The sequence below is a fragment of the Papio anubis genome, chromosome 12, assembly GCF_008728515.1.
Source record: "Papio anubis isolate 15944 chromosome 12, Panubis1.0, whole genome shotgun sequence".
NCBI classification, from domain to species: Eukaryota; Metazoa; Chordata; class Mammalia; order Primates; family Cercopithecidae; genus Papio; species Papio anubis.
This window is the reverse complement of record NC_044987.1, coordinates 30163832-30187645: the sequence shown is the minus strand read 5'-3', so window position 1 is coordinate 30187645 and position 23814 is coordinate 30163832. Positions and strand designations below refer to the sequence as shown.

Sequence of the window (23814 nt, the reverse complement as noted above, 5' to 3'; positions counted from 1 at the left end):
TTGGTGAACTTTCCTAATTAGAATTATTTCAGCATCTTGTTTTCACACTTACCATATTAATACTGCCATATTAATAACACATATATTTATATCTCACACACATCCTTATAATACGCATAACAAACAATACACCTGAACATATGTGTGTACACGTTTGTGTGCCTGTACATATATATGTTAAATATTATCATGTATCTGGGTATATGGATTTATGTGTGAATATATGCTATATAAATACGTGCATGTATACTTATACATATACACACAAACATGTATTTATAAATGTAAGTATATGTTATATAAAGATGTGTGTGTATGTTATATAAAAATGTATATATACACACACACACATCTTTATATAACATATACTTACACACAAATACAAATACAAATACAAATACCCAGATATATAATATTTAACATATATATGTACAGAAATGTGTGTGTGTATATATATAGTATATATACACACATCTATTAAAGATGATCTAATAGATTTTTTTAAATTTCCACCTTATCTACCTAGCATAATGCCTTACTAACAACGGATGCTCAATAATATTTAACAAATAAACCAATGAGTTTATTACAAGTCTTCTCTGAGTTCTCTCACCTCTAAGTTTCCAAATTCTTGCTTTGGCTAAGTGAGGGCTGGAGATGTGATTGACTGCTATAGAAAAACTGAAGGCCCTAAGAATTTCTTTGTGATTAGAACAAGGGAGTGGGTTTCCAGGAAATGATGTTGCTGTGCTAAAATCCTCTAGAACATGCAGACTGTTCTTTCTGATATGGCCAAAGCCCTCTGTGGGATTAAATATTATGATGCATCCAGGGGCAATGATGTAGGCCGTGGTAGTGCATGTCTGCAAAGGTTTCAAAGCCGCCTGCATTCAGGGTGTCTGAGTGAGGCCAGTAAATCATTCCTGTAACTACAGGGAATGCTCCAGGGAACAGAGTTGCTCTCTGAAAGCACCATGCCTCTGAGATATACTCTATGGTACTGCTCCCACAGCTCACTGAAAAATGGAGGCCTGGTTATTTTTAGGGAGCTATACAGGTTTTCCTTATAGTGCATATTTTCAGAACATAACAATAGGATATTATCATTAATATTTTGTATGAAAAAATTTTCTTTATTGAGCATGCAATCTTAAAACATCTGCTGTGTTTTTAAATGTTTTTGTTTGTTTAATTTTAATAGGAAGGCATAACTTCCTCTTTAGTATAAGTAACACCTCTATATCAGAAATTGTTTGCTGGGCCTGCTTTAGAAAGTCATTGATTAGGTAGTAAGATTTATAATAAAGCTGATATCTAATATCTATGTCCAGCCTACACATTTCTGAACATGCCAGAGGGGAGCAAAAAAATTAGAAAGGGATCTTGAGCAAATGCTTGCAGAGTAAAGCAGAAACTCTTTGCTTCTTGGAATTCTTACTAGATTTTGGCCTCCAAGACAACATAACACCTGGCAGCTGAAGGTCTGGTTTAACCATCCTTGGAGGCACCATTTATGTTTTAGAGTAACTCAGCAAGCTCTTTGGGGAAGCCTTAGTCCTTCCCCAGTTTGGGGATAGAAGCACCTCCTAGGTGCTCATATGGCCCTGTTCTCACAACACTTACTCTGGTGCATATAATCAACTAGCCTTGAGAGTCTCTGGACCAAATGGCTACATTAGGGTGGAGAATCATGTCTTTTACTAGTATACATCTAGCAGCTAAGGTGCCTGGCATATAGTAAGTATTCAGTAAAAGATAGATGAATCAAGCGAAACTCACTTCCAAAGCATTGCTTAAAAACCAGGAAAGGATTTACATCTCTTTTCCTTGGTTACATTATAAAACCAATTTGTCTACTTTTCAAATGCAGTTAAGATTATTTAAGGCAGCTTAAGTTTCTATCCTTTTTCTTAAGACTGGCTTGTTATTTGCATACATATTGCTTTTAGACATTAAATAAAGCTTTGATTGGCAAGTCAGGAATGGATGTCATCTCATCTTGGCTTCCAACTTTATTTAGAGTCATATTTTTATAGAGAGAAAGCAGACTGCTAAAAAGTCAAACCTCCAGTGAATAGGCTGAAAACTTGCTTGATCTACAACTGTGACTTGAATGTACTCCAGCAAGTGGAACACTGGAGGTTAAGACTATAAATAAAATAAAAAGGAACAACAAGAAAAGGAAAAACCTCAAAATCTCAATTCTTATCAATATTTTTTATTCCAAATGCTGAAACTATTACAGCCACTATATTTACCATTTAAAAAGTCCAGAGGCCAAGGTGGGTGGGTCATTCGAGGTTAGGAATTAGAGACCAGCCTGGCCAACATGGTGAAACCCCGTCTTACTAAAAATACAAAAATTAGCCAGGTGTAGTGGCACGTGCTTGTTATCTCAGCTACTCAGGAGGCTGAGGCAGGAGAATCACTTGAACCCAGGATGCAGCAGAGGCTGCAGTGAGCTGAGATCGTGCCATTGCACTTTAGCCTGGGCAACAAGAGCAAACCTCCATCACACACACACACACAAAAACCCTCCAAACTGAATGCCACTCGGCAGAGAAAAAGTAGACTTGTTTATGATACAACCAATTCAATGTTGATGAAGCCATTTTAACTATTTATCACCAATCTTACTGAGGTTGGCAATTGTCTTACCTAACAATAGACAGGAGGTATCTGCAATACTTTGGAAAAAGCAGCAGATGATAGATCAGAAATTTTTATTTAAATCCTGACCCTGCCACTGATCCACTGTATGACTTTAGGGAAGTTACTGCACCTTTCTGTGCCATGGTTTTATCAACCATAAAGCAAGAAGATGACCTAGCCTGCCTCTAAGGAGCCTTCCAGAGCTAAAATTTAGTGAAATCACCATATTAACATATTGTAGACACAGGTGTTACTACTACTTTTAGTAAGATACAACTTTTATTATTTAAAGTATACTCTGAAAAAAATGTGGAAAAGTGAAAATACCGTTTGCCTTACCATTTATTCAGTGTCATTTCCCTGATATTGTGCTAAATAACTATTTAATATTCACATTTACTTTATAATAAGTGGTGTTATTGTTATTGTTACTTAATCTCTGAGTACTGAGAGGGGTTGAGTAATCCCTACAAATACATAGCTATAGCTAGGAAGTGGTAGGGGCTGGATTTCAGCTGAGGTCTTGTTACCCTTAATTATTATTCCGTATGTCTCTCATCAGGCTAAATTTTCTTTTCAAATTAATGAATGTCATTAACCAGTGTTGGTATAAACCAAATGCTATGCTACATTGTGCAATACATGCATCTCTTTAATACATTATTTGTTTCCTTACATGCATTAGAAACCCTATTATGTGACATAGTTGAAACAGCACTGGATTGATTAAAATGCCAGTTAAAATGTAGGGTTTTACATTTTTATTTTAGCTTAACACATGTAAATATGCATTTCTATAGCCAATTTCTGATGAACTGCCAAGAGTCTTTTCTTTAAGTATGTCTCATACTGATAAAATTTTGTAATCATTCTTGCATAAGTTACATCCATAATTTATCTATAATTTCCAATTTATCTTTCTTGAAAGTAGAGAAAACCTTAAAGATACATATGAAGCAATTTATATAGGGAGCTCTTCAGGCTTTTTAGACTTATTTTATTTTCATTTTTTGTGAAATAGTTCAGTTGTCTCACTTATACCAAACTGTAATGAACTGAAGTGTATCTTCCCAAAATGTATCTGTTGAAGTCCTGACCCCCCAGTGTGTTTGTATTTAGAAATAGGGCCCTCAGAGAGATAATTAAGGCTAAATGAGGTCACAGGGATAGCGCTCTAATAGTATAGGGCAGGTGTTCTTTTTTTTTTCATTATTATTTTTTTTTTTGAGATGGAGTCTCGCTCTATCTCCCAGGCTGGAGTGCAGTGGCGCCATCTCGGCTCACTACAAGCTCCGCCTCCCGGGTTCACGCCATTCTCCTGTCTCAGCCTCCCGAGTAGCTGGGACTACAGGCGCCCGCCACCACGCCCACTAATATTTTTGTGTTTTTAGTAGCGACGGGGTTTCACCGTGTTAGCCAGGATGGTCTCGATCTCCTGACCTCTTGATCTGCCCTCCTCGGCCCCCCCAGAGTGCTGGGATTGCAGGTTTGAGCCACCGCGCCCGGCCGGACAGGTGTTCTTTTAAGAAGATGAAGATATACCAGAGATCTCTTTCCTTCCACATACGCAAGGAGGAAAGAGCATGTGAGGACACAGTAAGATGGCGACCATCTATCAGCCAGGAAGAGAAGTCTCACCAGAAATCAAATTTGCCAACACCTTGACCTTGGATCTTCCAGCCTCCAGGACTATGAGAAACAAAGTCTTATTTAAGACATTCAGTCTGTGGCATTTTGGTATGGCAGCCCAAGCAGACTAATAAACTCCACAACTTTATTTTTGAGCACTCACCATTAAAGTTTCGACAAACACCGAATTAACTATTTACAGACACAACTCTCTTTTTTGTCTTCATGTTTTGCTGTGTCACACAACATTTAATTAAATTATGTAATTACATTAACATGTAGGACTGGAAGACATATGTTTGGAAACAAATACAACACACCTTTGGAATACATATTTCTCAATGGTGGGAACAGAAGTGTGTTCCAGGGAAGTAACACAAAAGCATCACAACAGCTATGGACATCAGTCAGGATGTTTCATATTAGACTAGACAATGTGGTTAATCCTGCTCTTAGGGTACCTGAGCTCCTGCTGCACTAAATTTTTCATCTGATAGTTTCACTGGTTTCTACATTTCTTCAGAGCAAACCTCAAATGTCAAGATAGGGATCTTAATTCCAGGGAATGATCCAGATTTTGTAGTATAACACTTGTATGCTGTGGGATGTCCTCTTTAAGATAAAGAACATCAAATTATGCATATAAAATTAGGTAACGGGACCTTGAAAGGGGCCAATAAAGGGGATGGGCCTGAAGCGTCTCATTAGCATCATAGTTAGTCCCCATCTGCTGCCCAGACATTTTGCTCCTGCTACAAGTTGGAGCTTCATCCGAATTGTACTTGGCTGGTGTTCATTCAATCACTCTGCAAACATTTACTGAGTACCGCTATGTATCAGGTACTATTCCAGGAGTCAAGGGGAATAAAAGAGACATAAAAAAGGATACAGTAGGGAATAAAACAGACAAAGTCTTTATCCTTAGAGAGCTTACATTCTTGAAGACAGAACATAAACAAATGAAAATAAATGATATAATTTCAGGAAGAAGTAAGTGAGATTGGTACACACCAGGCATGGGGCATACTAAAAAAAAAAAAAAAAAAAAAAAAAAGAGTTGTTTTAAAAACCACTTCTTTGTTGAAAAAATGAAAAGTGCCCTCTGAATAAAATGTTTTCAATAACACCAGAGTCACGCTGTGACTTGACACATATAACGTTGTTGAAGAGATTCTGATCTTGTGAAGTCGTTTCTTGCTTAGAACAAGCCTTTCCAATCTTGTGTGCTTGTTTTGAAAACTAAGTAAACTGTGCTATGGTTTTTTGCAGGATAAGATATCAAAATGGACGACTTAGGTCGAGTTCTCCACAAATAGAAGAAATAAATTTTGCGGCAATCAAAGTTTTACAGGACATCATTATATATGAGCCTGTCATGGGAACACAATCCAATGAGATATTTCTAAAGTCAGGTAAGAAAACATAGGATACCCTTCTGAGCCATTTCACTTGACAGAATATATTTTCCTGATCAAATTACATGCAAATTAATGGTCATGTCAACAATGATCCAACCAATAGCTTGTTAGAGATACTCATTTAACTAAAGTAAGAATGATTTATATTGCTGTAATATTTTTTATTAATCACGTTTAAATTCCAGGCCACACAGTCAGTGACAGCTCTGAAATTTTTTAATGCAAAAGGAGTTTTCATAATATTTTATTGTCCTAAAAAGTCATATTCCAAATATATGCTGTCCAATGGTTCCAAATCTAAGGCCACTAACTCCAAGGAGATATGGGTGACATAGTAAAAATCTGTATCAAATACAGATTATACAAAATAATACAAATACAAATTATACAAAATACAGATTTGATACAAAATCTATATCAAATACAGATTACAAATACAAATAATGGGTTAAATCCTCCAAACATATGGCAGGGTTCTCCTATTCATGAATCTTTTAAAATCAGCCAGAAAGAGTAATTTTTAAAAATGGTCAAGTGATAAATGAGAACATTCTCACTGCCTAATTAAAATTAACTCATAAATGAAAAGAAGTATCAATGCTGGTTAAACACAGTTTTTCCCATTCATGGCAGAGAAATGAAGTGCCAGCTGCTGTTTTTATTAGAAACTTTTCAAATATCAGAAATGTTGCACCTGGCATAAAAACTGAGTAGCATGGTTTATGTTAGTTTATTAGATGACTATAATTTTTTAAGATAATACATGAAAATAACTAGCAACATCAACTGTACCAGTGTTGATATAATAATAAAATATAAAACACATAAAACTTGCCCATGCTGAGTTATTCATCTCCTTAAAAAGTGACTCAGCCAATTTCAACACACTGAAACGATGAGATACAAAAATAGCTCTCATAAATTAATCTTTTATGTTGGAAGTAGACCAATGGTAATATGTGTTGTTCCAAATAAATGATCTTAATGTCCTAAAGCTATACTGTCCAAAATGGCAACAACTAGCCACATGTGGCTATCAAATCTTTGAAATGTGGCTACTTTGAAATAGGATGTATTGTAAGTATAAAATTCATAAAAGATTTTGAAGGTTTTGTATGATAAAAATTTAAAATAAATCGCAATAATTAAAAAATATGAAACATTGTAATATTTACATATATATTGAGTTAAATAAAATATATTATTACTTTTTTAACTTTTAAGTTCAGAGGTACAAGTGCAGGTTTGTTACATAGGTAAACTTGTGTCACGGGGGTTTGTTGTACAGATTATTTCATTACCTAGGTATTAAGCCTTGTACCCATTATTTACTTTTCCTGATCCTCTCCCTCCTCCCACCCTTCATCCTCTGAAAGGCCCCAGTGTGTGGTGTTCCCCACTATGTGTCCATGTGTTCTCATCACTTAGCTTCCACTTATCAGTAAGAACATGTTGTATTTGGTTTTCTGTTTCTGTTAGTCTGCTAAGGATAAAGGCCTCCAGCTTTACCCATGTCTCTGCAAAGGACAGGATCTTGGTTTTTTATGGCTCCATAGCATTCCATGGTGTATATGTACCAAAATAACTTCATGTATTTATTTTTACTGTTTTATGTGGTTACTAAAAAACTTTAAATAACATTGGCTTATATGACATTTCTTTTGGACGATGACGGTTTAAAGTGGCAAGAGTACGGTTCAATTTCAGCTAAGAACCTCGGGTTCAGAAATTCACCTAGAATTCTCTGAGCCTGTCCTAAACTCCAAATTTCCAGTAATCTTAAAATTTGCAAATCCCTCATCTAGGTACAGTAAGTTCTCACTTAATGTCATCTAAAGGTTATTGGAAATTGCAACTTTAAATGAAAGGATGTACAGAGAAACCAACTTTATTATAGGTTAGTTGGTATAAACAGGAATTAAATTCCTATGGCATAATTCTGGTCACAAAAGCATCACCAAACTTCTAATTAAAGACCAAAACAGTTCTAATATTCAACACTGAAATAAATGTGAGCTATACATACATTCAAGAAAAAAAGTGAATAAAAACAAGTGAGATAATTATATACCTAAGTTTGGTGAATCAGTGAATGATGGCAGTGGTAGTGGTGGTGGGTTAAGTCAAGGAATAAATGTTTGCAAAGCAAACATTGGAAGGGGCATCCCCTACCATCACATAGCTCAAACACAAACAAGAACGAACATGGCAGGCTCACAGAGTGCTTTCCTGCTGCTCCGTTTATGCACTTGTATGATTATCTTATACTTGATGAATTTATATTTTACAATAACTTGTATTCATTTATTCATCCCATTTTCAACCCATTTGTTCCAGTTCAGGGTCTCTGGTGGCCAGAGTATATTCTAGTAGCTCAGGGAACAAGGCAGGACCCAGCCCTGGACAGGATGCCATCCCATCGGCCAGCACACTCACACACCCCCACACTGACTCAGACTGGGACCATGTAGATGCATCAGTTCACCTAACGGGTACACCTATGGCATGTGGAAGGAAACCAGAGTATCCAGAGGAAACCCAGAAACTTCACACTGGACAGTGGCCCTGGCTGGAAATTGATTTTTTGTTTCTCATCAATATTACAATGAAATGATGGTGAAGAAATGACTTTGTTCTAGGACCTGCTGTATATATCTTCTGTTACCATCACTTAATATATACTATGGTCATTGTACTTACATATATCATATTACATCAACATATCTAATGTAATGCTGAGACTAGTAAGGGCTCTGTGAATGGTAGCTATCATCATGTAATTATCACATCATTTTCAACACTTTGACTTCGGAACCTAGTATAGAAGCAGATACACATTGGACTTACAACAAAACTCTATGGAATTAAAAATGAATAAACATATGAGCCAACAAATGAATAAATGACACATGAGGTTAACGAAAATGTTAAATAATTGTTTTATAATACAATGAAATAGGACACTGCCCTTATCATCCTCAATTTAATCTTATCTGAAGTCCATAAAATTTCAAGTCAAAAATTTCTATCTTTCTGATACGGAATTAGGGCAGAAGTGAGGCTTGTCTAAGAAATTGTCAGAAGCAGAGATTTAAATGCACCATTAAGCTGTCAATATAGATTTACTGGCCAATGAACTTTATAATGGTTGGGAAACTGGGCTGAACAAACTATGCAGTTCAACTATTCTTTATTTATATCAAAGACCCTGTGTTAGTTTCCCATAGCGGCTGTAACAAATTGCACCAAATTTACAGGCTTAAAACAACATACATTTATTCTCTTACAGTTCTGGAGACTGGAAGTCTTAAATCAATTTCAATGGACCCTAATTAAGGTGTTGACAGGGCCATACTCCCTCTGGAGGCTCCAGGGAAAAGCCCATACCTTTCCTCTTCCAGCTCCTGTTTGCTGCTGGCATTCTTTGGCTTGTGGACGCATTACTCAAATTTCTGCCTCTGTGGTCACATAGACATCTCTTCTGCCTTTGTCAAATCTCCCTCGGCATCTCTCTTATAAGGACACTTGTGACTGCATTTAGAGCCTACCCAGATAATTCAGGACAATCTCCCATCTCAAGATCCTTAAGTAAATCATATCTGCAAAGTCTCTTGCATATAAAGTAACATTTAAAGGCTCCAGGATTAGGACATGATACCATTGGGATCATTATTCAGCCATAGGACAAACCCCAACACATGATTTTCTAATCTGCCTTGAAGCATTAATTTAAAATGATCATTTATATAACATTTTGCAATTTTTATTAAAGTGGGATGAATACAACCCAATTTTTTTTATGTGCAGCAATGATGTAGCTGGTGCACACCCATCACTGATTACTCTTTAGCACATTGACAGAAAGCTCTCTCCCTCTCTTCTCTTCTTACTCTCCCTTTCTTTTCTTTCTTTCTTTTCCTTCTTTTTTATCTTTAGGAACTTCCTGCAAGTCAGAGTGGCCAACTAACTGGTCATGTATCCATATTTTGTTCAAAAAATTATTTTCAACCAATCAATATTTCTAAATTGGATTTTCATGAACTTTACACACACATGCAAACTGGATGCATAAATAGTACAAAACAGTAAAACAGTTATCTGAATTACTTCAACATATTTTAATTATATTTAAAATTTATTGCTATAATACATAATAGAATTGTTGTATATTAATGATAGATTCCCATTGTTCTTCGATTTTTCAAAAAATGTATCCGGAAAATACGAGACTTTGTTAGTTTAATTTACATTCCCAACAGAGAGAGAGGGAAAATAATACATCATTCTCAAAGTTGTCTTTGTTTACTGCCATCCAGTGGTCAAATAATTATATCGCACATCAAATATTAAAAAGTTAAGTTGGTAACTGAGTCTACAAATTTGCTTCTATGTTCAGAAACACGTATCCTAAAATTCGAACACACAAAAGAAAAACGTCAAGAAAGTAAGACTTCTGTTGCTAAAATTAAAAGTTACTTTTCTGCTCAAGTTTTAATAACTTAATCATAAGGGGTTGGCCTTTCATTTTCAAATAATATTGTTCTCAACAGCAACTCAACCAATACAGATATTTTTCTATTGAACCACATACTAGGATAGGTAATTATGACTATAGTTTGATCATCAAGATGGAATCTCGAAATTAAGATTCTTAAAAAAAAATCATAGGTCACATAACGGTGGCACTCACATGGCATTGCTTTGCCCTATGTTTATTCACATACATATTTTCTCTCTTCGGCCAAAGTTAAGTTATAACAGAGCAGAGACTGTGCGTTAGGTTTGACTGTTTCTGCTCCATGGTGCCTCACCCAGAGCGTTGCATGTAGTCTCTGCTCAACACGTGGTTATGTTTTTTGCAGTCAGGTTTGGTGAAAAGTAGTAAACTGAAGAATACAAACTACAAGGTCACAGTGGTTCTTTCTGATGTATTTAAATAATCCCAACATACACTGTACTTAAACTAAATTCCAAGTTGCTCTCACTTCATTCTATCTTGTTTTTTAATTAACAAATGTTTATAAATCCTTTAATTACATGTTTAGAAACTTTGTCGATGAAATTCTGTTATTACAGCAAATGTACTTTTATATCCTGTTCAGTAGCAATTCTTGTCATCAGTAAAATAACATATAGTGTAAACATATTTCTCTATAAATTTATAAATGGAAGATGCATTAATTTTCTGTTAGCCTTCTATCATCTATCTTCTAGATGGACTCTTAAGACTTGTTTCCTCATCCTTAATTTATTTTTACCTCTTTTTAAAACCCTTTTATTAAGTAGCAGGAATTTTATGTAAATGTACTCAAATACTAATATTCCAAAGGCATGACAAAAAGGATTCATTCTAGTCAGTGGTTTGTTTTTGTTTTTGTTTTTGGTTTGGCTTTTTAAAGGACAATTGAAAATTATCCACATTTCACTGATAATTGCCCAAAATTAACCCAAAATATGCTATGTCCAAGATGGCAGTCTAAAAGTATGTGTAATCTTAGGGTTCTCAACAAAGTCTTTTGGAAACATATAACCAATTCTTCACATACACCACTGTTCATAATAGATATTAAAGCACCTAACCACGTTAAAAGCACTTAGGAAATATCAGACATTATTATCATGCACCCATAATGATAAATGTTAATTATTTTTAAAACTTTATAATACATAGTTATTTACTTCATGTTCACTGTGCATGCATTTCAGGCAAATATGTTTCTCTCTTACCTTCATGCCTCTAGGTTTCTCCACATCAATGTTGCACAAGCTCCTAAAGCTTAAAGTGTTCACAAATTAATTTTCTATCTTTATGACCTTCTCTTATCTGTTCTTCCTGTTTTACTTTCTATCTTGTTCAACAGTACAGCAACCACCCACACAATTAAAGCAGAAACCTGACAGCTACTCTAGATTCTGAATTTAAACACTCTCTCTCTCATTAGCTTAAAATCTGATAGTGAGGGCGCTCATGTGGCCTAAAGATCTGTCATTAAAAAGGACACTGACTGGATGATTTACAGATTCATCAAACCTTATTGAGCTTCTCCAATGTGCCAGCCAATGAAATGGACAGTGAGGATGTTCAGCTGTATTAAATATAGTTAGCAAATATATATTTTCAGATGTCAGATATGTGAATAAATGAGTAACATTGTAGGGCTTATGATAGAAATACAGGATAAATAAAGGAGTATCAAAATTTAACAAAGGAGGGTTAGGAGTCGGGGAAGGCAACATAGAGTGGTGCAATTCCTCTCTCTAAAATGTGATATATGATCTTTACAGTCACTCAACAGTTCATTCAAAAACAATTGTGATGTGTCTGGAAGAACAACAACAAAAAGGATTAATATAATTAAGGGATTCACCATTGGATGAATAACCCAATATTTTACAAACTAACTACTCACACGATTATTTACTGAGTTGGAGAATTTAATTACCAGTGGGATTACTTATTGTATACCTCAAATAGTAAAATTAAAAGACAGGGAGGGCTCATAACAAGGTAGAAGCTACAAATATATTTTTGGGGGTCATTTGCACACAAGGAGCAACTGACACTAGATAAATATTGATCCTCCAGAGAGGATCAGTGAGAAAAGTGAGAAGAGAAGTCTGAGGTCTGAACCCTAGAAAATGTGCCAGTATTTATAGGGCAGACAGGAAGACCCAGCCAAGGAGACAGTCAAGGAAACAATAAACAAAGGGTATCCAACAATATAAGGGAAACAAGCCTATGTATGTGTTCAATGTCATATTTTATACTGATAAATACCCTTTTATTTTAAAAAATGTTTTATCCTCAAAAATGTTATATTAATAGTTGTATAAATTGATAGGGTACAATATGACATTGGTTTTATCTTTGAATGTTCTTTCTTTTTCCTATTAACACCATCCCCCATTGCATTCTAAAATCTTTCCTTCTTTCTTCATCATTCATCAGGGTAACAGAGAAAGAGTAAAACATAAAATATGCTTTCTAAGGCTTTCTCTAATATTGCTTCTCCAAATAACCTAAATGGGTCCTGCGTTAGTTTTGGCTTTATTTCTATCACCATTTCAAACTTGTCATTTAGGAGTAGTTAAGACAAAGGAAGGGCAGCGTCAAGGCAAAGGAAGAAAGTTATTCAAGTAGAGAAGGGCCAATCCCTGAAGAAATGATAAATCACAGTGACCTCACCCAGAGCGTTTCAGTGGAGCAGTGGGGATGACTTCAAATCACAGTGGGTAGAGGGGAGGAAAGGAAGAAGAGACATTGAGTTGTGGTGAGACTGAGAAAGTGCATATGATGGTAAAGTGAAGAGAAACAATAAAACAGCTTTTGTATATTGTGGGAAAGTGCAAAGAAACTAGAACATACCCGTTGGCTGAGGGAACGGAGCCAATAATAAGGAAAAGTTTAAAGACAGAAGAGTAGTACACTCCACGGAAATAGGTTAAAGGAATTATAAAAAGGTGGAATTGTGCAAAAAAGAGGAACCAAGAGCACAACATATTCAGACACAGACTGACCAGAACAGAGTCTAACTTTGCAATTTCTATGGCTGCTTTTATGTTATAATGGCAGAGTTGAGTAGTTGTAACAGAGACCATATGGCCTGAAAAGTCTACAACATTTACTATTTGGCCCTTCACAAAAAAAGTCTGCCAACCTCTGCATCTGCTCCAAACTATTAACTATTCTTTGCAGTGAAAATATGCAAGTTTGATAGATATGTTTTCTATGTTTTCTTTCAAGTTATTAAGGATTCTGAACCCAACAGGGTCTAATCCAAAGCGCCAATAAAATCCCTGTTCACCTCCCTCTTGACTAACACAAATCTATTAGTTATGACTACAAGAATGATAATAATAGTTTATTGTCATCCAGGCTACAACCATTATTTTCTTCAAGGTTTCTGTAGTAAACGTTGTCAATTTCTGGTTGAAATACATACATACTTAAGGCAATACCATTTATAGTTTGTGAACCTGGTAAACCTATCAGACATATAATCTGAACTTTTCCTTTATGGCTCAAGGTCATTATTTTAAAAATCAACAACTTTACTGGGCTATAATATAGTTATACCCCAGCAACATACGGAGACAGATTGGAACTATTTTCACCTTATTTAATAAGAAGCCTCAGCCAGCTGGGCTTGCTTAGGTCTTATGAATGCTTTTCAAGACATGGAAATAAAAGAGGAGGCAGGAAAACTTTTAGCTGTCACTTCTCAGTGCTAACAGTGTGAATAACTCAAATCAGTTCTCTTATTTATTCTAATAACCTGCTCCTCTTTTGCTGTGGATATGAGAACCACACAAACCAGGGTGATGTAATTATATGGAAAGTAAAGACAAATGGGCTTTTAGTGTCTACCATACGATCCTTATGAACACATTTTGTGACACTGATTTTAGCTTTTAAGTGGATTTGTTGCATATTTGTTAGTTCATTTGGTTGCATTTTCCATAGCTGAGTTTGCTAAACAGCTACATTTTGTAAAAGCAGGTGGTTGCTACATTGCTTATTAAATGTTTCAATGAAATAGAGGACTGGTCAGCATCTTCTCAGATTGGGTCTGAAAAGACTTTTTCAGAACCAACATAGCACATTCAATCCCCACTTCACAGCTCACACCCAGCAAACATCTCTGAGCTCTTCAGTCCAAAGAAGGCACGCTACATTTCAAACCTTAAATATTCAAGATCCTAATATATACAACATGAGGACTATAGTTAATAACATTGTACTATATTCAAGATCCTAATATATCAAGATCCTAATATATACAACATGGGGACTATAGTTAATAACATTGTACTATATTCTTGAAAATTGCTAAAAGAGTAGATTTTAAGTGTTTTCATCACATAAAAAAGGTATGTGAGGTAATGCATGTTAATTAGTTTTAATCAACACTGTATACATATTTCAAAACATGTTGCACATGATATATATATATATATATATATATATATATATATATACACAATTTTTGTCAATTAAAAATAAATTAATAATAAGATATGACCAGGCATGGTGGCATGTGCCTGTGGTTCCAGCTACTTGTGGAAGGCTGAGGTGGTGGGATTGCATGAGCCCAGGAGGTTGATGCTGCAGTAAGCCTTGATTATGCCACTGCACTCAAGCTTGGGAGCTACGGCAAGACTCTGTCTCAAAAAATAAATAAAATAAAATAAAATTTTAAAAATGAATCCTAACAAATAAGGCTTCAAATCATGTTTGGCTTACTTTAATAGACAAAGCACTGCATCCAAAACTGTCTTCATGAACACACTCTATAAAAAAGTGCTCAAGTAAAAACCCTAAAATCTGAGAAAAGATGACTTCTCACAATGAAAGACAGCTCCCATGCCTGGGCTGTGATGCTTCCACAGACCTCTCCACCTCCTAATTATACAAAAACCACTAAACTGCACACCCCACAAATCAAAAAAACACACAGTATTAATCTGTCAATATTAAAGCTGACATAGAGATGTCAGCATACCAGAGGGAAGATAAAGGAAAAGACATATTATTATGTGCATTATCAACAGTTATCAGAAACAAAGCCTGCTTTATTCTTGCTCTGGAAAAAAAGACTCATCAGAAGAAACTATTTCTTCCCGTATGTGCACTTGTGCCCTTTGCTGTCCTGTGGGCTTCCTCCTTCAGTTTTGATTTACATTTGGTTTTGAAATACCATATAAGGAGGCAGCACATTTCTGCTGCCCCCTTTGTCTTGGATTCTTTCCTTTTTGCTGTAATATTATATATTACTCCCTGTAGCTTTTTGCTGAAACCATCACTCATATAACAGTGTAAAAATGCTCCCTTTTAAATTGCATTAATTCTGAAATGCAGCTATTTGAAAAAACTTAAAGTGTGATCAAACACTAGACAGGTTACCTGCATAATTCACATTACTTTATTGAGACCTCAGATACAGTTACAAAATCATATCTTCTGTGCTGAGCTGCAGAGCCTCAACCAGGGTGAGGGGACCTCAGGGATACGGTGAGGGCACCAAGGATTTGGGGATTTGGGTTTAAGAAAGTCATTCATGTCCCCCACCATCATATTAAAAATGAAATGATTCCATCTGTATTCATGTCCCACAGGCAGCAGAGGTATAGGAAGACTGGCCCTGATCACAGTCTCGGTCTGGCAGATTCTTCAGGAATCCTAGCACCCAGCAGTCAAACACACAATGGGCCATGTCTCTGTCTAAATTATGCCTTTCAATGGTTTCCCACTGCTCTCAGCATAATGGCCAAGCTCCCTAACATTACTCCCCATGCCTTTCATTGTTGGACACTTGTATATCTATATTCTCACCTGGAAAGCTTGGCAAGTGCTGTTCTCTCCCGCTCCTCCCTCTCACTGCACCCAATGTCTGAAATGACTTGTCCAGAACGAACGCAGCACGGTCAACCCCTGCTCACAGCTTCCACCCAGCAAACATCCCTGAGCTCCTTCAGTCCAGAGAAGGCACGCTGGATTTCAACATTTTAAAAATCAAGAATCCCAATGTATACAATATGATTACTATAATAATCACAACGCATTCTTGAAAATTGATAAGGAAGCAGACTTTAAGGGTTAAGTGTTATCACAAAACTATATAAGTAATGCATATGGTCATTAGCTTGATTCAGTCATTGAACACTGCATAGATATTTCCAAACAATATGCTCTACAGGACACATTTATACAATCTTTATTTGTCAGTTAAAACTAAATAATAAAATGACATTCTTTTTAAAGAGTCCTAAGACATAAAGCCTCGTATCATGTTTGCCTTACTTTTACAGGCAAAGCAGCATACATTTCAGCCTCCGTTCAGACACCACTTCCTCCAGGAAGTCTTTCCCAATTCCTCAAGTCTATATTAGGTGCTCTTTGTGTATTCCTCTCTCTCAATGCATTTCCTTCATCAAAGCACAGATCACACTCTTTAGAACTTTCACACTTAAATTGCAAAATACATTTTCTCAAGTAAAACTCTTACGATGAACACACATAAGTGAAGAAGAAGTGTGATAATACATGTGGCGCTATTCTGTTGAAGAAGGGGTGGAGAAGCAGAAGCCACACGCATTCAGCCTCCTTGGTACCCGTGCACTGACCTCCATGGCACTTCTGGAGAATCCTGGTACTCTCCAGAATGCATCTGAAAGATATGTAATGGAACTGACGTCTATATGGTCCACTAGGCAATATATTCCAAGAGGTCAGGAACCATGTGTGTTTCACTCACATTGTGCCAGATGCTTAGTTACCTAGCACAATATATAGGCGGCATTAGGGATGTTAGAAATAATCACTGAAGGCTGGGCGTGGTGGCTCACACCTGTAATGCCAGCACTTTGGGAGGCTGAGGCGGGTGGATCACGAGGTCAGGAGATTGAGATCATCCTGGCTAACACCACGAAACCCCGTCTCTACTAAAAATACAAAAAACTTAGCCAGGCGTGGTGGTGGGCACCTGTAGTCCCAGCTGCTTGGGAGGCTGAGGAAGGAGAATGGGATGAACCCAGGAGGCGGAGCTTGTGGTGAGCCAAGATCTCGCCACTGTACTTTAGCCTTCATTGAATACATGAATAACAGTTACAGCAGGGGTTAGCAGTAGAACTTATGATAAAGAACTATTTGTCTGCTACCTTTCATCTTCAGAAGACAGTCAAGATCAAGTAAAGAATGATCTGAAAAGAGCCTTGAAAGAGGCTAGGTAGCTCAGACATTAAGTCACCTTCACCCTCAAGTCATCGTAATCCTTTTAGAAAGATCAATGTATTCCCTGAATGGCATGGCACAGCTGAGGTAGATACATTCTACACCTGGTTCATCCATCTACAAGATTTTCCTATTTTAATAAAGGGAAGGATTAAATGAAGGTGTTCCAGAACTGCCTTTTTACACTAATCTGACTTCAACATAGAAAGTTCAAGAGTAATTTCCAGAAGGAAGATGATTTACATTATGACTCAGCTCTTAAGGACAGAGACAGAAATATGCATATCCTTCTAGACTCTTAGAATGACAGGGCTCTGAGACCACATAGGCTCAGAGTTCCGCATGACATCAAGCTTATGCTTATTACTAGTCATTAGAGATCAGTGACTCTGTGGCTGTGCTCTGCTGTTTGACTCTTTTGTTCTGAAACAATACAGTTTTGCTTTCATTCACTGAAAGGGAAAATCCTGTGGCAAAAATCACTTAATAAACTCATTATGGTCATCAATGTAACTCACAACCTAGTAGCATCCTCCACTACATGGTATACAGACACCTGGCTAAACCCTGCTCTTTAAGAGTTTCTATAAAATGATATTATCCATGGTGGCAAGTCAAAGCCATGTTACATTTAAAATATGTAATCACCGCTATGCTTTACAAGATTATAGACTTTAATATACTTAGAGCTGGACAAAAAATACACAGATGGAATTCTTTGCTTTCAGACACTTTAAAAATAATGTATTGATAATTGTTCTCTGTTTTGTTGCCTTCCCTTTAAGCTCTGATCTTCGCACTTAAATCAATGTGCTATCACCAACGATGACAATAGAAAACCACATTAAGAAATGAGCTTCACTACTTTAAAATCTAAGACGGCAGCACAATTACTAAAACTGCAGGCCTATCACTAGATAATGCTGGTGTAACAGATGACTCAAGTACTACTATACTGACCAAAGATAACTAATTTCAGAATTGTTTACCATCAACACCTATTCTTTCCAAAAGCAACAAAAGGTCAAGAAAATGAAGAATGCATCTGTATTCTTAAGCTCCTAGGCAGGAAGTTCCATCTAGTTAGATTTTAAAATAAGTAACTAATATTGTCAGTTAATTGCTATCTTTACACTTCTTAATCTGCACACTGAGCAACACTTAGTTTTGGCCAGTTATTATTACAAAAGCACCAACTGTGTAGGCACTAAAATTAGAATACGTAGATGCTACTGCTAAACTAAGATTTTCTTTGTGATCAGAGGCAGAAATGTGTACTAAAAGTAAATCAGTTTGAGCAAGAATAATAAATATGATATAAGGAAGTGTGAACATTCTATTAAGTACTGTAAATTATTATAGTTTAATCCTTCTTAGTTATAGAGCCTCATGTCCTCCTGGAGAGGGGCAACAGATTCAACTACCTTCCTTCATTGGGCCACATTTAACCATTCTACAGGTAGAAAGGCTCTGCAGATATCCCTTCAGAACAAGAATACCCTATGATGGAGAGTTCTGGAAGGCCAGGACACAGCAGCAGATCAGCTTCTTATAATGGGTAGGAGGGGACTACCATATGACAACCCCAACACTACGTATTTCCACATCATTTCTTAGCTACTCCAGGTATTTGGAGCTATTAGGCATAGTATATCAAGAAGTTGTGGGGTTTTACTGTGTTAGGCTAGACAGAATAAAACACACCTCATGCCCTGTACAGGACACCTGACTTCTTTGCCCCTTTCTTCATCCCAACATTAAGCAGCAACTAACAGGGCCAGCAGGAACAAATGAAAAGCATTCAAGTATGTTCATCATCAGGTAATGGTTTCTAAAACTCCCAAAGCTCACTTCTAATTTTTTGTTGCGATTTCCTATCATTTGCAATCTGAAAGCCAGGTCTTCTAAATACATGTTTAGAAACTTTCATTTTCTATTTTTCTCCTTTTTATATTCCATGTTCATGTCCTCCTCAAGCTTTTATCATGTCTTAATCTGATAGTCAAATGAGCAAGAATATCATCGTCTTCAATGAGTCATTAGAAAAATTTAGGAGAGCAGGTTGACAATGTCTGGAATCAGAACAAGGTTTTAATTTAATAAGTTATTACTTTCTCTCTGTCAGCTATGGCCATTAAGATTTTCCAAGTGTCGTCTAGAATTTTTCATAGCCCCATTATTCTTACTCTTTCACCAAAACTCTATGCCAATGTTTCTCAACCATTTTTTCACTATTGCTAACCTTCATCCCTTAAAGACTCTTTTTAGACTTATTTTCTGATCACTCTCCCTTCTTGTGATTGGTAATGCCACAGAAATGTATATCTATTTATATCTGCTAGCCCTTTGAAGTAACACAGACCGTTGTAATATCTAAGACTGTGTTCACCCTCTAAGATCTAATTGTACCCCATTGGGGGACAATATTGCCCCTCTTGAAGAATGCATACTCATTTAGGAAAAAGCTGCCATTTGAACATTTTATAACGTTTATTTTATAAACAATGCATTATGAATATTAACATTTTTTACTCTATAGAAAACAAATTTTAAGGTATAACTACCTTTTTCTCCTTTCCAGTCTTGTTTGTAAGATGACATTGATGTTAAGGAAAGTATTGAGCAATCAGAACTAAGTGTGTGTGTGTGTGTGTGTGTGTGTGTGTGTGTGTACTATTAAAGTAATTGCAAAACAGTTTTACTAAAATATGAAGAAATGAGAAATCCAGGGTAGTTTTTAAAGCTTTCTTGAAACATACCATTTCCTATATAGACTGGACAAATGTATGGAGATGTACAGAGTTTTAACAATGAAACTAAAATGAGATTATTCTCTTTAAAAAAAAAAAAAAAAAAAAACCCTGCTGAGCTACATAACTTGGTTTTAGTCAGAATCTTGGGTTAATGGGCAATAGTTACATGCTTTTCATTTTCTGTCCTTGACTTCTTGTAACTGATACTTGGGAGGCTGAAGATTACAAAATTATGGCTATGAAGTCATGCAAATTATAAATGGAATTTTACTCTATGTAGCTAAAAGGACATACAAAGTGCAACTAATAACAAACCTGCAAGATCAACTAGGAGATCTGTCCCTGGTGAAAACATTAAAGAGTAAAAACAAAAAACCAAAAAAGTTTGGTGTTGGGCCTAATCCTTAAGTGTAGTTTAAAAAAAAAAAAAATTATGTGCTTTTAACTAAGACAGAGAGTTACCAAAAACTCACGGCTGGAATCTTTTACATAAAAACGCTATGAAAAAGTAAGATGACTCTGTGGCTTTCCCTGCTATCAATCTACACCACTTCAGGTGATGAGTACACTGATATCCGCAGTCTACACATCATCAGATAACATAATGAAATTGTGGTTTCCCTGCAAAGTCCAAAAGTCCTTTAGTAAATTCCAAATTAAGGACATACCAAGAAAGAAACTGATAAGATGGCTAATACGAATTTGCCAAGACAGTTAAATACTGTCAGCTGAAACTGTGAAGCCGTCAACAATTGCTTGGTGGTCTCCTTGGGAGATGTGTTAGTACTTTAAGCAAGCAGGAGAGACAGATACTGACGCAGGAAAAAACAAAATCCAAAAGCCTATGGGTCAGTTCAGGTACATGGCAGAACAGCTAAAATTTACTGGGAACATCAGCTACAGTTAGGACTTGAAGGATAAATCAACTTCTGATTTAGATGGAGACCCCAGAAAGTAAATAAACTCAGCTTAGGGTCTCTGGAACCAGTGACCCAGGTGTCCTCTAGAGTAAAGGAAAACAAGCTGGCTTGGGACCTTGCTTAGGACAGCTGTTTCGGGAGCTGTGCTCCTTGCAGATAGCTGGAAGCCGCCTCTGCAAGGAAACTAGCAGTAGAAGCCCGGTGCCCCTGTGGTGCAGATGAAACCTCAGAAGCCTTCGTCTCCTACACTGGAAGCTTCTGAGTCAGGGTGAACTTCAACAGGAAAGTCACTTAGGGGACCTAAAGGGCAATAAGCTGCACATTGCCATTTCCTGAAAATAAATATAGATAAATTGTCACTGTTCCAGATATAACTGCTGGACTGAAACGCATGATTCCTCCTCTCCCTCGTAAAAATAAATAAATTAATTACATTAAAATAAATGTATATCACCCAGGGAAAGCTACTCCTGAGTCCTTCCACCTATCAAAATCGCCTAAGAAAGGTTGAGTCTGACCAAGGGGCGGCGCAGCTTGCAACTTTTGCCAACTCCAGGATGAGGCACCGCATCCTGGTACCAGAGGCTTGGACACCAAAAAGACTTCTCTAGGGTGCAGCAAGACGAGCCACCTGGCTTATACCTATCCCCATCAGCACGAGTCCCACACCTCTCAGTCCCATTCCGGAAATGGAGCTCTCTCAGGACTGGAGACAGGCAGGAGACGTCCCTCCCCAAACAATGCATTCAGCACGAGTTCACATTAAAGATTCAAAAAGAAAGGGGAAAAACACAGAAAGAACCATAACAATAGCAAACATGATTTTTTTAAGTTAAAAACAAAATGAGTCTCTTACCATCTCTCCTGAGGTTGGCGTTCCGCAAAGCTTTGATGGATGCGCTCTGCGGAGTTGCAGAAGTGTCCCGACAGCTGCAAAAGTTTGCGCAGACTAGAGTGTAGACAAAGATGAGCCGGTGCATTTGGGATCAGCGACTAGAGACAGCGTCGCTCCAAGAAAAAGCCGGGTTCCGCTCCCGGGACCGACGCCGCGCCGCCTTGCGCTCTCGCCGCCTGCGCTCGCCCTGCGCTGGCCCGGGCCGCTGTGCTAATCGCCGAGCTCTCCCCAAACTTCCTGCATGCTGAACTTTCCGAGCGCGTGTGGGTGCCGCACTTCCTTGTGGTGCTGAGTTGATAAACGGTGACGGGACAAACAACAGGTTGACGTTTGTTCGCCCCCTCCGGTGGCCGGCAGCTGCAGCACAGGCTGCAGGGGGCGGGCAGCGCCGAATTCAGCGGGGCAGGCGAGCGAAGCAGCCGCGTTTTCCAGCCTCTGTCGCGGCCCCTAAGAGGCGCGCACTCGGGCTCAGAGCGGCGGCGCCAGCACCTCTGCTGCCCAGTTTCCCAGGCCGGGCCTAAACCTGCTCTGCCACTGAGCATGCCCAGTTTAATCACCGGCCGGGACTCTTCCCACCGCCCTGGGCTTTACCCTGCTGGCTGGACCTGAAAGGGCTCAGGAAACAGTGGCCAGGAGGAAGTGGGAGAGGGTGGAATCCCAGCACTTCTTCAGAGGTGACTGCCACATCCATCCACAAGCCACAGCTCTCCGCCTTGTTGGTAGTGGGATGTGGGGACGGGGACTGGAGTTGGGAGTGTTTATTTTACAATAACCAAAGTGAGACTCTACTTAGTTAAAATTTCACTGTGTATAGTGAAAAAGTACAATACAAAGGAGCTAAATTCTGAGCTTTTCTTTGAGCTCCCGTCAGTGTGACCTTTGGGTGAGTCAAGGATACCTTTTCAGGGAATAAAATAAAAATAAAAGTATATCACCCAGAGAAAGCTACTCTTGAGTCCCTCCACCTTATCACAAATGCCCTAGAAAAGGTCGAGACTGATGGAGCGATGGCGCAGCTTGCAATTTTCGCGAACTCCAGGATGAGGCACGGCCTTCTGGTACCAGAGAGTATTGGACACCAAAATGCCTTTTCTAGGGTGCAGCAAGATGAGCCACCTATCACACAGGGCTATAGGTGTGATGGGCCATGTGGTGCAGTGTACACTAAGGGCAAGAAGTCTTCACGAGCGTTTTTATATGCACTATATAAAACAGGAAAGGGCAACAGGACAGGGTGGGGTTGAGCAGGGACAGACCGAGCAAGGGGAAGAACTTGCAGAACACTCTGCTTACTTGCCTTCACAGTCCATAGGAAGAGGCATGGGTCGTTGAGGCTTTTGGGATTCTCCCTACTCTGTCTGGAAGCTCAGCAGTCCAGAGGGGCTGCCTCTGGTTTTACATCTTGCATCTGTCTGCCCAAGGGACTGTATTTGGAAAAGGAGTGAGTCCAGACTCGCTGCTCAGTAGCTTTGTCTCCTTGAGCAAATCATCTGATCTTTCAAGACTCAGTTTCTTTATTTGCAGGAGCAGCAATTTTTAATTTGTATGGTTGTGGTGAGAATGATGTGAAAAAATGTTTAGCATGTTGTTTTGTTTGTAGTTGAATCCAAATCCAAATTTTTATAATTTCTCAGCTTCTCGCTCATGAGATCTGGAAGAGAAAATTTTCAGTGTTTTTCAAACCTTCCAACCCCTGAAAGTCTGGGGTATGGTAAGTGATATCCATACACAGGGAACTTTAAGTGACTGAGAAGGGCAGGAAGTTCTGGAAAAGATAGCCTTGTCAAGATATTATACCAGCCAACAAGGACTAGGT

General features: G+C 37.7%; 1 protein-coding gene across 3 annotated transcripts in view; it reads right to left on the bottom strand.

Annotated features, from left to right (window-relative positions):
* The window catches only part of PDGFD (platelet derived growth factor D), a 185970-nt gene extending 163422 nt beyond the window's left edge, over positions 1 to 22548 (bottom strand). For all 3 annotated transcript variants that reach the window (XM_031653009.1, XM_031653011.1, XM_031653010.1), the window contains exon 1: positions 21960 to 22548. In XM_031653009.1, the coding sequence (XP_031508869.1) occupies positions 21960 to 22083 (124 nt within the window). In that variant the 5' untranslated portion in view covers positions 22084 to 22548. The remainder of the gene's footprint in view (positions 1 to 21959) is intronic.
* Positions 22549 to 23814: the final 1266 nt, after the last annotated feature.